General features: G+C 28.3%; 1 protein-coding gene across 1 annotated transcript in view; it reads right to left on the reverse strand.

Moving 5' to 3' along the window:
- LOC117904816 overlaps positions 1-5,829 on the reverse strand; it is a 39,403-nt gene extending 33,574 nt beyond the window's left edge. The window contains exon 1 of the mRNA XM_034817584.1: positions 5,627-5,829. Within this exon, the coding sequence (XP_034673475.1) occupies positions 5,627-5,728 (102 nt within the window). The 5' untranslated portion in view covers positions 5,729-5,829. The remainder of the gene's footprint in view (positions 1-5,626) is intronic.
- Positions 5,830-14,424: the final 8,595 nt, after the last annotated feature.

Genomic DNA, 14,424 nt, shown 5'->3' on the forward strand with positions numbered 1-14,424 from the left:
AAAAGAAGGGGCATAGCCCAAGTATACAAGATGCACAGAAAGAACATCTGCAAAGGAGAAAAAAAAAACATTGTACAACACACTAACTTAGACTTAAACAACCAATGAAGTCCATCAAAGACCAAGAACTCACATCAAAAGACTTTCTAGAGAAAAAATATATAAACTAAAAAAATAAAAAATAAAAATGATTGTGGACCCGCGTTTCTCACAAAGTGGGAACGCAGGTGAAAAATGCGGGTCCACAGTGACAAAATGAGAGAGATAACTAAAAAAATCCATTTTAAAGATTGAATCAAGTCTTCAAATATATTTCAATTTTGCTACTACCAGATGATCTAGAACAAGCACAAAATGTCATCTTACACTTCTTCTCAATGAACCTACCATGTCGTTCAATTGTTCTTCTTTGACAAACTGAGGAAGCACCCAAGAAAGGACCAAAAGAGAGAGAAAGAGAGTAAAAGATGCCAAGGGCTTCAATATATAGAACGCTTGGCTCCTCCCAAACTCAACAACCTAAGCCTCCTTAAGACATAGAAATGCTAAATAAAGAAGTGAAAGAGACACACATCTAAGAGTCTCCATGCTACACATCATTCCAAAACTTAGCTCTCCCACTAGTAACCATTGTCAAGAAAATCCTAGCATGAATTCTTAATCTAAAATCAATAGCTTCACCATCCCCCACTCTCTCACAAATTCTCAATCTAGAATCAATGACCTCATTACTCATTAGCAATAAAAACCATATCTAAAATTTTGTCCCCTCCTCAAAGTCATTTTGGAAGCTAAAAACTGCCTTTTCCATACTTTCTTCAACCTATTTATCAACACTTTCACTATCAGCTTGTATAGACTTCCAATCAAAATAGTAGGTTTAAAATCTTCTAAATCTTCCCTTTCCCCAACAAACATAAAAATGTAGCAACTAAACTTCTCAAAATTACATGTCCCATGAAACTCCCTAAAAGGCTTATCACCTCACCCTTGACTAAATTTCCAACAATTTTGCCAAAATGCCAAAAAGAATCAATTTGTCCCAAAAGCCTAATTCACCCTCTAGCCCAAAAACAATTGCAAGAACTTCCTCTTCAGAAAAGGGCCCTCCAAACCATCCAAATCAGCCCTATCTAAAGATTTGAAAGCAACTCCACCTATATTTGACTTCCAATTATCATTTCAAAAACAATTGCCTTCAAAACCAAATACAATCCATCCTTAACCTTCTCCAATGTGTTTCCTTCTACGATAGGGATTAGCCATACTATGAAAACACTTGGTGTTTTTATCACCCTCCTTAAGCCACAACCCAAATCAAGATCCTAATATCAGAATGTAATCCAAAATTAACCCTGTATGAAGCAACCAAACTAGCTATAAATCAATCCTCGATGAAGCTCCAAATTAGGCCCTTAATCTCATAATTTAATCCTCAACCAAGCCCTATGTCAAGCAATCAAATTAACACTTACTACAGGTAGATCTAGTTGTGCAACAACCCAGAATTGCATAGGTTCATGGTCAACAATGTTTTCTTTCTCTCTTTTTTAAAGTACTTCAAATTAAACTATCGTCTCTCCATAAATAAAAATAATATTAAAAAAAACTGAAGGAAATTTTTTAGGTTAAATTGTTTTACTTGGAATAGTTGATTAGCTAAGGGTTTTAAGGGATTTAGGGTTTTCAGATTCACAGTGGATGATTTGGGTTTATGATTTTGGGGAGAAAAGGAAAAAGTAAGTTATGATTTAGTAGAGAAATATGGTCAAATATCGTACTCAGGTGCTCATTTAAAGGGATTTTTGTCTTTTCATTCCCCATTAAGAACCATAGGCGACAAAGTCAAAAATAGAAGCTCACCCTAAAATCAAATAATAGAGGAGTAGTTAGTATAACTAGGGCATACCTCAAGGAAGTGGAGAATAATTCACCCAATTCTTTTATAAGAAAATAAACAACATTATGGAATGATAAAAAGAGTAACCCTTCTAAAAGTGGGAAAACCCCAAAATATGAGTATACAAAAAGCATACCAAAAATAAATAAAAATAAACAGAAAACCTTAATGCTAAAGAGGGAAAAATGGCCCTTAAAGGCAATACCAACCAAGACTCCCCTCTTCACTAAGTGACATGCTTTGTTGCTTACTGATATAAACACCAATCCCATCTCCTCTTCTAATCTAACAAACTATCATCACCTTCATTTGGTGAGCATATCTGAAAGAGTCCCACCTCCTCTCACTAACTAACCAATGATAATAAAAGAGTCCATAATGTGATATGAAAAAAGAACCTTAATACAAGCTATTATTATGAATATTCTCATGACAATTCTGATTAATAGAAACATACGAGTGTGTGTGTAACTCGTACTATTCTAAGTAAGTTTGATTTGTGATATTTATGCACTGACTTAAAGGGGTGGCATTACGATTTGCAAACTCCTTGCTTCAAAATATTTAGCAGTTTTCCCATTGGAATGCATCAAGTAAAAAATCAGCCATGCTCAGTTTCTCCTTGATGAAATGCTTATCAGCCCACATTAGGTTAAATTTATCACACTCTATTAATCAGTCACAACACAATAGATTACAAAGTATAATAGCTACATTATTATCAAAAACTCAAAACCCAACTCCCCCATACTGATTCTTAATCGAAGGAGCTCAAAAACTCAGTCACCCAACACCCCAGATTCAGCTTCTAGATTGGATCTGGCAACAACAAACTGTTTGTCACAAGTTTTCCTCCTGCAAATGCATCAGAAAAGTGTCTCTTTTTAAAGGGGCTCAAAGAGATTCTTAAAAAGGAGGTTTTCTTATGTATATAGAGAGAGAGATATACATGTCATGGGGGAATACAGTCAGAGGAAGAGAAATTTTTACAGAAAGAGGGTATTCCAATGTAATTGGGGCTTTGGAAATAAAGAGCTCTAGGATGTAATCTCTTTCCATGATAATTAAAATTTCTTGCCACCTTTACCCATGGACATAGGTTATACTCTGAACCACATAGATTTTATGTGCCTTATGATTGTGATTCTTATTCTCCCTAATCACTTTTTTTTATAGTGGTTCATAACAATAGAGTTCCTTTATTATGACAGAATGAGCAATACCGAGATTCTCATCAACTGAACTTACCTAATCTGAATCAATAAGCTACTCTACCCCAGGTAACCTTGTTTCCCAAATACAACTCTTCCAGTGACAGATGACAGGGATCAAAGAATCCTGAAGATTGATTTCTAGAGGGAAGATTAAGGTGTAAGGTGCATGAATAAACCCATAACACCTCAAAGCATAGGCAATGACAGCCTAACATAAGACAACCAATTGCTTCCATACTAACAATTAGCGTCTCACAGCATCCAACAGAGCACTCCCACTATCCTCTCCTCACCTGTGGTTGCCTCAATAGGAGTATCAGTAGGACCGTAACCTAACATTCATGTCTCATAAAGAAAATCAAAATATTCTGCCTTCAAAAAATGAAGATAGACTTTTCAGTTTGACACTCTGGGCAACTCAATAGCAAGGAAGTACTTCAGGTTTCCCAACTATTTTATCAGAGGCTCTTTGGCTACACCAGACTTCAGCCTGTGGATCTCCTCAGGAGCATCCCCAGCCATCACAATATCACCAGGATAGACAATAAGTGATAAAACTATGCCTTAAACATGCTTAATGTAAAGTCTCATCTGCCTGTTTTTAATTGCACTAACACTTTCTGAAATCTCTCAAAACATGACCTAGGTAATTGTCTTAATCCAGAAATCCTTCTCCCTTTTTTTTTGGTTAAATATACACAGCATTCTTCAACCTGCACACTTTGCCTCTAGCGGAAGAAGGTGTAAAGCTAAGAAGAAAATCCATATAAACTAGTTTATTTAATCATGTCTTGACATATGCGTCAAGACACTTTTTACAGCTAAGTAATTCTTTTTCCCCCTCTTCCTTTTATTTATTTGTTCATCTATTTTTCTGTTCTATCTGAACTAGAGCCAACTGTCATAAGCATAAGAATTGTGATAATGAAGCTTCCTGATCACCTCCAACAGGGAAATGCTGCCTCTACCAAAAAAATTGCTTTAGCATCTAATTCTAGCATAAGATACATCTTTAGCATCCAATAACAACTGAGTAAAGAACATTTATGACAACATACTTCAGATTCCATAATTAATAAACTTGGGCATGCAACAGAAGATCAGCAAGAGCATGCTGATATGTTGTGGGTCTTTGCAGGCAATTTACAAGTAATTCTTTCTCAGACATTTTTCAAGAGCCAATTTCCTGTGACTCCAAATCTACCCCCACTGCTCTTCACATATGGAACAAGATGGCAAACATGACAATAGACTATCTCTCCAATAAATTCCCCAGATTGTTCTAATATAGGTTCATTCATGAATCAAATCTAGATTTAACTCCTGTAGACATGTATGCACCAACTTAATTAGAACACCAAATTTGAATCTTTCCTGCTAGTACTTTATTTTTTCGACAATAACTTCCTCTTACACGAAATCTAACACGAAATCGCTGGATCTCACCCACCACAACTCCTTTACCAGCAAGCCACACCTCAGGGGCCCTACAATCATTTTGTTAACCTTGCAACCCACAAAATCTCCCGGAGACTGTACCAAACCCAGAATCAAACTCCACCTCCATCATCCATCAAAAGTCAATAAATTAGTGGCTAAAGGGAGGGCGAAAGACACAAAAGTCAATAAATTCATGAATCATCCCAGGTTTATATTTGATTGTATGGTAGAATACCCGCTATAGACACAACCCAACATGGAGGGCTATTCTATTTTCCTATTTGGATTATAATTCATACAAGGTTACAGATAAGGCTACCATGTTAGATTACCACAAACACCCAACACCCATCCTCACATTTCCATAATCATTCTAAAATTTCTTTCCAATTTTAGATTTCTCAACAACAAGCCCCATTACCCTCATAGATCTATTACAAATTCTTGAATCATCTCTCGTTCATATTTGATTGTGTAGTAGTATACCCACTATCAACACAATTCAAAATGGACGGTTATTCTATTTTCATAGAATGGTTATTCAATTCTTTTTCCTCTTTGGGTCATAATTCATATAAGATTACAGACATGGTTACCATGTTAGACTACCACAAACACCCAACGCCCATCCCCACATGCAACCTCCCCTGCATCCGGATGAGGTGCAAACCAAACAAGGTAAAAGGTATACAGAATTTTAGACTCCCACTTACCCAAATAGCAAACCAAATATAAAAAACACATGTATGACAATGGCATGTGACATGAGGCCCATCCTGTCTCCTCTGGACCCCAAAACCAAAACCCCATTAAAAAAACCTTGAAGACCATCTTTTGTCACCAATTTCAAAAGAAACCCATAAAGAGATGATGTTGATGATCATGATGATGATTGCCATTACCAACAACAAGAAATGAACACCCAAAAAAAAAAAAAGATTACAACAACAAAGCTCCATTGCCTCATACCATAACTCCAATATCTACAAAATCCACGCGATCAAAAACAAGAAAAACAATATGGGAAAGAATGGATACAAGGGAAAAATAAAAAACAAAAATAAATAAAAACCTCAAAGGCTTTAACAGCATAGCCGGAGCGAATGAGAGAAGCAGCCAACTCCAAACTCAAATCGTCCAACCCAACAAAACCCACCGCACCTGAAGAAGCCATTGCAGAAGCAATAAAGAGAAGCAAGAAGAAAACTCAGCCGCCGTTTATAGTGTAACGGGGTTGATCTTGAAGCGTGAGGCTAAGGAGATGGATGGTCCAATATATATGGTATCCATAATGCCTGGCCTGTTTGGATATATAGAAAACCAATTTGTTCAATTCAAGAATCAAAAAGTGGATGTCAGAAGCATCGGTGTCGCCACGTCAGATTGCCACCTTTTTTTATTCCCACGCCAAAACCATGTATTCACTCTTGCATATTTTTTATTTTATTTAATCCTCCGACAGCTCATATTATATTTTTTTTTCTTTGTGTATTAAAAGAGTATTTAATCCGGATATATTTCCTATTTTTATTTTTAAAACTAATAATTAATAAATATTAAAAAAATTAATACCTTAATTTTTCAAAACTGTTAAACCCTAACAAACACCCATTAAACCCCTTAAATTTTGGTACATGGGGTGGGATCGTAGAAAATATTAAGAAAAATTAATTTATTATATTTGATTTTATCAAAAAATAATAAAATATGAATGACAGATCAAAATAATAATGTTCAAATTTAGCCTTTGGATGAGATCTTTGAGCACTTAAGTCGTAGCAATCACTTGTTAGACTCTTAAATGTTGAGGTTTGATTTTTATTTTTATTTTATTAAATAAAATTTAAATTTATAAAAAATAAATTTATAATTTTAATATTTTTTATTAATAAATAATAATTTTTGAATTTTTTTTTTTAAATTAGTACCTATATATGGATAATCTCTAGCCAAGTGGGCTGATCCCCATTCATTTATTTATTGAAAATATTTGGAAAAAAAAGTAAGGCAAATTTTGAAGGATAAGATATGATAAAGTTTTTGACAGAGGAGAAAAAATCATGTCCACGTGTTAATGAAATTCACATTATTTTGGTAAATTTATATTTTTTAAAAAATATTTTTTTCTCGCCACAATTTTTGTAGGAGGTAAATTTGTGATGTGATGTGCAATATGTCTTCACCTAATGTATTTTGAATTATTATATATATATATATATAAAGCAATTACAACTATTATTTTGAATATTTATTATTTTAAAAAAAATTATGACATGTCCTTTTCAGTTGCCACATCACCTCCCATGATGGATGATAATAAAATAAAATAAAATGAAAATTGAGAATAAAATAAGAAATAATTGATGAAGTGCATTAAAAAGAGTCACATTAAATATTAAATATTACTGTTATTTTGTTTTTATTTTGGATAAATTATAAAAACCATTTTATATTTTCTCTCATGTAATATGCTCAAACATTAAATAAGTCATTTTATTAAAAAATTACATTTACATGAATTTTATAATGCGTGTTTAATAATATTCAATTTGATGCATATTTTGGGGCAAATTAATGATGTATTTGACATTTAAGTATGATATTTAGTGTTGGTATTACTTAAAAAAATTTAAAAGTTAAGAGTGCGTTTGATAGTATTTTTAATAGAAGTGTTTTTTTTTATAAATATTTTTAGAAAAATTAAAGTATATTTATCATGTGATTTAAAAATAGTTTTTTATTTTTAAATTTTTTTAAACATTGCTTGATTGTTCCTCTCTAAAAATAAAGTGAAATAGATAATAACTTTTAAATAATAAGTAGGAATTGTTTACACCAATTTTTAAAAACAAAATGAACAAAAAATAAAAATTAAGTTTTTCTTCACAAAAATGTTATAGTCATTTTTCAATATTATAAATAATTTTTCAAAAATACTTTTTAGATTAGAAACGATTTTTAGAATCATTCAAATAAAGTTCATATTTTTTATAAAATAAATATTATATTTCTTTTATATTTAATTTACTATTATTTTATGCTTTTAAAAACAACAAAAATTATATAAAAAATGAATTATTATTTTGCTTTTACTATTAGAAAAGTTGATAGACTTCCTAAACATTCTCTTCTTCATCACGATTTTCTCCTCCATCATGATTCTTTTCAAGATTCCACGACAAAAAATTATTTTTAAAATTATCTTTGGTCATATTATATTTATTAAAAACAAAAAAAAAAAAAAAATGTTTTTATGTTTCACCTACCTTACCTAATGTATTTGGCATTGTTAAAAATAAAAACAAAAACAAACTTTTTAATAATTATTTTATACATTTTATTTTAGAAAATGAAAATAGTATTTAAAAAAAAAAAGTTGAAATAAAAGATGGGAGTAAAACAGGAAAACAACAAAAAAAATTTTTAAAAGGACTAAATTATTGAAAAGAAGAAAAAGGGTCCCCCTCTATTTTGTTTTTTTATTTTATTATATTACTACCCTACAAAATTACTTGATTAACCCCACCCATTGCCCTATTTTACTCCAACATCCAAATTTATCAATTTTACAAAAGAAAAAAAAAAACAACTGTAAAGAAAATTGTAAAAATATGTTATTTATTATTAAACAAGAATTGGTTTGATAATGATTGAAAAAACGCTTGTACCTTAAAAAGTGTTTTTTTTTAATTAAATAAGTATTTGGTAAATCAATTTAATAACTTAAAATGATTCAATAACTTAATTTAACTTATTAAATAAATTAAGTATATTTGATAAAACAATTTAATGATATGATTTAAAATAAAAATTAATTTTAAAAAGTAAAAATATATATATTTATTTTTAAATTCACATATTCATTTTACCTTTTTATATTTATTTATTTTAATTATCTCTATAATATTTTTTTTTACTTCTTTTATTGTTACTAAACCTCTTTTACCATAGTTATAATTTATGGTGATAAATATATAAATTTTATAGTTTATAATAAATTTTAAATTAATTTTATCAAATAATCTTAGTATTTAAAGTAAAAAATCAAATAATAAATTTTAAATTAATAATTTAAGCATATTTTAACTTAAATCAACTTAATTTACTAAGAAATAGATATTAAGTTTTATCAAACACTTCTGACAACATTTACAATATTATAAAATCACTTACGGTATTGAAAAATCGTTTATAATATTTTCTAAAAAAATATTTTTAAATAAAAATATTGTGAAACGTAGTTTAATTATGTGTTACATTTTAAATAAAATATAGAAACTCATATAAAAAATAGAAAATTAGGGTTAAATCACATTAATTTATTAATTAAAAATGGACAATAAGTAATAATTTTATTAATTAGGATGATGTGGAAAATATACAAGAAGGTGGAAATTAGGCAAGTTTGTGCTTATCCATTTTATTCATTTCCAAGGAAAGTTTTGTGGCTTTTGTCCTTTTGTTTGGGACCCCTTGCCCTTTGTTGGGACTCCTTGTCCTCCAAAATCCTAACTTTCAGCCACCAACCGTGACCAAATCTTTTCAAATCATTAGTTTACTTGTAAACATCAACTTCTCTTCCCTTCGAATTTCAATCATTGACCAAATCCTAAACATTTCTTTAACCAATCATCATCCTAATCCCTAAAATCATCCCCTATATATATATATATATATATATATATATATATATATATATATATATATATATATATATATATATTATTGTCTAAGTAACCTATTTCACAACATTTTAAAAATTGTTATCAAAAAATAATTTTTGAAAACAATTTTTAAAAACAATAGTTTTATCGACTTAATTTATATAAAACATGCATTTATATACTATAAAAAAAATTCAAAATATTCTTCATGATTTTTATTATTCCTTCATAACAAATTCTTAAGGAAAAAAAAACCAATTTTGAGAATAAAAAATTATTTTTTAAAAATGGTTCCCAAATGTTGTAAAAGAAAAAATGTTTCGACAAGGGAGTTAAAAGACGGTGACACATGCATAATTTTATATGCCTATATATATTTATATAAATTAAGGGTAATAAAAGTTTTTGATATAGATTTGTGAAACATGTTTTTTAAACTATTTTTCAAGAATAAATTGTTTTTGATAAAGGGAGTTCACGGGTAACAACTAATACCCTCTAAAAAAAATTACACAAAATAATGTTATTATACAATAAGTATAACATAATATACTATTTGTATAGATTAAAATTTGGATTTGGATCATTGAAAATTTTCGGATTATTAAACAAGGGCACGGATATATAGACTTTGTACAAACAATTAAAATTAATGCATAAGATAATAAGATTAAGATACAAATAAATAAAATTAAGGTATAACGAGATAACATAATATATGAGATAACAAAAGAGAGATGGCAATGAGATAGATTTTCTTCAGCATCCATGTCTATTGAAACCAATTTGATTTTTTTTTTTTTAATTTAAGTGGTGTTTGTTTTTAAATTTTTTTTACTAAAAGCTATTTGATTTCAGATTTTAAATTATTTATTTTTTACTTTTTGTTAACTTATTATTTATTTATTAAACTTTTTTATTAGATGGAAAAAAAATCAAAATTTAAACTTTTTATTTTTTATCATATGTTCGTTTTTCTTTAATTTTTTTTTATACTAAATAGAATGGAAATATTAAAAAAAAATAAACACCTTAAGACTTAACACTATTAATTATTATTTAGTTTTAAGTTGTATTTAAAATTAAGAATAAAAAACATAACTTTGATTTTTTTTTTCAATTTTTAAAACATATCATTATATTAAAATAAATAAATGATTATTATATTTTTTATGATTTATTTTATTAAAAAGTAATTTTTTATTGTTATAGATTGGAAAAATTCTCATATTAACCTCGTGTGATTTAAATATTTCATTAAAATAAAGGTAAAAACCACTTCTAGTGTTTTTTTTAATAAATATTTAATACATAACGCTTCTGAAAATACTTTCAAATAAAATATTTCTATTAAAAATTTTGCATTTTAAGTAGTTTAATTACGAGTTACATTTAAAATAAAATATAGGAATTTATATAAAAAAATAGAAAATTAACATTTTATTTATTAAAATTATTATAGAAATTTAGTGTTAAACCACATTATTTTATTAATTAAAATAATGGAGAATAAGTAATACCAACATATAATTTAAAATAATTTTATTAATTAGAATAATGTGGAAATATAAAAGTAGGTTGAAATTAGGCAAGTTCGTCCTTATCCAAGGAATGTTGTGACATATGTCCTTTTGTTTGGGACCCCTTGACTTGCCCTTTGTTGGGACTCCTTGGCCTACAAAAATCCTAACTTTCAGCAACCATCCGTGGCCAAAGCTTTTCAAATCATTAGTTTACTTGCGAAACATCAACTTCTCTTCCCTCGAATTTCAATCATTTTGTCAAGCATCATCCTAATCTCCAAAACAATCCTAAATTATATTTATAAAATTATTAAATTCATGAAACTATATATATATATATATATATATATACTGCCTAAGTGACCTATTTCGGAATATTTTAAAATTATTATCAAAAAATAATCTTCGAGAATTTTACTTTTAAAATTGTAGTTGTCTTGGTATATTTTATATGAAACATGTATTTATGTAGGATATAAAAATTTTTAAAATGCTTTAATTTTTTTTTATTATCCCTTCATCACAAAATCTCCAAAAAAATCTATTTTTAAGAATAAAAAAATTAATTTTTAAAAATGGTTCCTGAATGTTGTAAAAAGAAAAAATGTCTCCACAAGGGAGTTGAAGTTGCTCACACATGCATAATTTTATATGCCTATATGTATATATTATAATAAAAAAAATTAAGGGTAAGAAATTTTTTTGATATAAATCTTTTATAAACTATTTTTTTTATAATTCTTTTATAATTTTTTTTATATTAACATGTTTTCTAAACTATTTTAAAGAATAAAATGACTGTTTTAAAAAATTGCTTTAAAAATAACAAAGAAAAAAAAAAATTTGAATAGGGAAGTTGACGGGAACAACTAACCTTTAACCTTTAAAATTCAAGGTATTTGATTTAGTGATCACATAAATATGATATAATATGGATTTGGGACGTCACAAATGAAATCAATATATACGATAATGAGATCAAGATACAAGTAAATGAAATTAAAGCATAACGAGATGACACAAGATATGATATAATAAGAGAGAGGTGAAAATAAAAAAAATAAAAATTGCTTTCAAACTTCAAATTGATCATCTTTTAACCTTTTTAAATTTATTATTTATTTTTAAAAAAATTTGATTGAATAAAAAAATCAAAATATTTGATTTTTTTTAAATACTAAAAATAATGTATTGATTTTTCTTTATTTCTTGATACTTAACGGAAATAAAATATTAATATTTAATATATTAACCATTATTTAATTTTAAGTTGTATTTTCAATTTCAACAAAAAAACTCTAGACTCTAAAATTTTTAAGTGAATATATTTAATAAATAATTAATTATTTTAATTTCTTGTGACTTATTTGATTAAAAAGTAGTTTTTTTATTGTTATAGATATGAGAAATATAAAATAAGTTTTAGTTAGAATAGATTTAGGCAAAATATAAATAAACATTTTTTTCGGTAGGAGGCAGGTGGATTTGAAAGGAAAAATTAAAATTGAGAACAGCAAAATGGTAATGAGAAGGTCGACCGTCGACGTGCATGGGTGGGGTAAGCTTTGGACGAAGTAGACAACGCTTTTAATTTGGTGATGGTTTCGTGCACGAGTCTTATCCCCCACGTCAATATCAGTGTGTACGGACACACCAATCCTAGTAGTCATGAAATTGAAATGTCAGAATTCATTATTTTGTAATTAAATCTTATTATTTTATAAAATTTATTATCAAACTACCATTGTATTTGATGTGCTCTAAATCAAACCTTATTAAATGCCTAAAATCCAATTCGTTTACATCTTCTCAACCCCCAAGTTATAAATGTAACTATAAAAGTGAGAACCGAAATATTTCCACACCACAAATACCTTAATCTTCATTTTCAAGTATAATTTATTTTTTAATGATTATATAATGATAGTTTTTTTTTTTTTTTTTAATTTTTTGTAGTATGTAGCTCATATTCAAGGAAAGACATATATATAAAAAAAAAATGAGCAAATATCGGAGTGGAATAGAGTGGAACAATTGCATTTGCCGTTCAAACTTGTATTTTTATTGTTAAGGGCAAATGATAGTAGTACAGCTCAGGGATATTTTTGAAATTTCGTTGCCTGAAAGTTAATATAAATACCATTTTATGTAACTTTAATTTGATATATAATGAAATCGTTGCACTAACTAGGAATCGTTGCATGAAAATCAACAGAATCGAATCATGTTAATCCACTTAAGCATCCAAACATAACTTCAACATATTATATTTGTAGTCTTGTATTTATTTTATTTTATTATCATTTTTTTAATAAAAAATGGAAAATCAAGTCCACCAAGATAATTAGGTTATGAAACATGTGAGATTGACCATTAATTATATACATATTTCCTTTTATGGCATGATCTTTATCCATAAAATTCAATATATAACAATATGGTAATATAACATTAAATTTCACATAGAATATAAAAAAAAATATTTATAAAATGTTTTTGAGGTAGAGTCACGTCTGAAGATTATCTTTTGTTGATAAGAATATGATTCATATGATGTGTGTATGTGTTGGGTGGTTTTGTTTGTGATCAAATGACAATTTCGTGAACAAATTTAATTGCAACGTCATCATGATGTGTACGGATGTGACTTAATCAATAGGTTGTTGACTATGCATGTGTGAAAAACGTAACTCTTTCTAATGTGCATGGACCCATCACTTTAGGAAAAAATCATAAGAAAAATGCTTGATTTTTCTTTGTTCTTAAAATTGGATTTGAATTCTATTCACCGACACATCGAATCTTTAATGTAATTCTTGTTTTCTTTGATTACCTAAATGATAATAATTTAAGTTTATTTTAATATTTTAAATAGAAATTCAGTTAAATAAATTTTAAAATCATTATCTCATCGGTTCTAAATCTAACTCATATCAAAAAGCGAGTTGTCAAATATCTAATTTTTATGAAAAGAAAAACACTTTTAACCCGCTTTTAAAATCATTCCCAAACATATTCTAAACATATTCGATCGAATCATCTATAAAAAAAGTGATAAAACGAATAATGAAAACAATAACAATAAAATATGTACGAAAATGAAATCTACGCCCAGAACAACGATATCGAATATACGTTTCAAAAGAATAAGTTATCTTTTCTCATTGGTAATCAAAATCCCATATAGAAAAACCATCACTTGATACCACACCATAGGACAACCCAATGAATGATGAAAGACAATTGGAAGATGAATACAATGAGTTACGTACAAACAAGCAAATAACTGCACTTGAAAAACACCCATGAACAAAAACAAAGGGGGGCTCTCCAAGTTGCCAAGGCTGACCAGGAACCTTCACGTTTTCCCCCAAAAAGGGGAGGAGGAAAGCACTCGGAAGTTTCACGAATGATAATTAAAAAAAGAAAGTGAAGAAAAATATTATATCTGCAAGAGATAAGATTGGAATCTTGCTGGCATGAATAGACTCTTTGTTTTGGACTCTTTACATATATGTATATAAGTTAATGCATCTCCAACTTGTAGTTCATTCAAGTTGAAGCCAGCTTTAAACATTTTGGCTATGAGCAACTGAGCAAGTTGAGCCCTTCTTTGCCTTTCTTTGTCTTTACTTCATAAAAGGTACTAAAAAAATTCTCATGCTTGATGATGACTAACAAAT

The sequence above is a fragment of the Vitis riparia genome, chromosome 17, assembly GCF_004353265.1.
Source record: "Vitis riparia cultivar Riparia Gloire de Montpellier isolate 1030 chromosome 17, EGFV_Vit.rip_1.0, whole genome shotgun sequence".
NCBI lineage: Eukaryota > Viridiplantae > Streptophyta > Magnoliopsida > Vitales > Vitaceae > Vitis > Vitis riparia.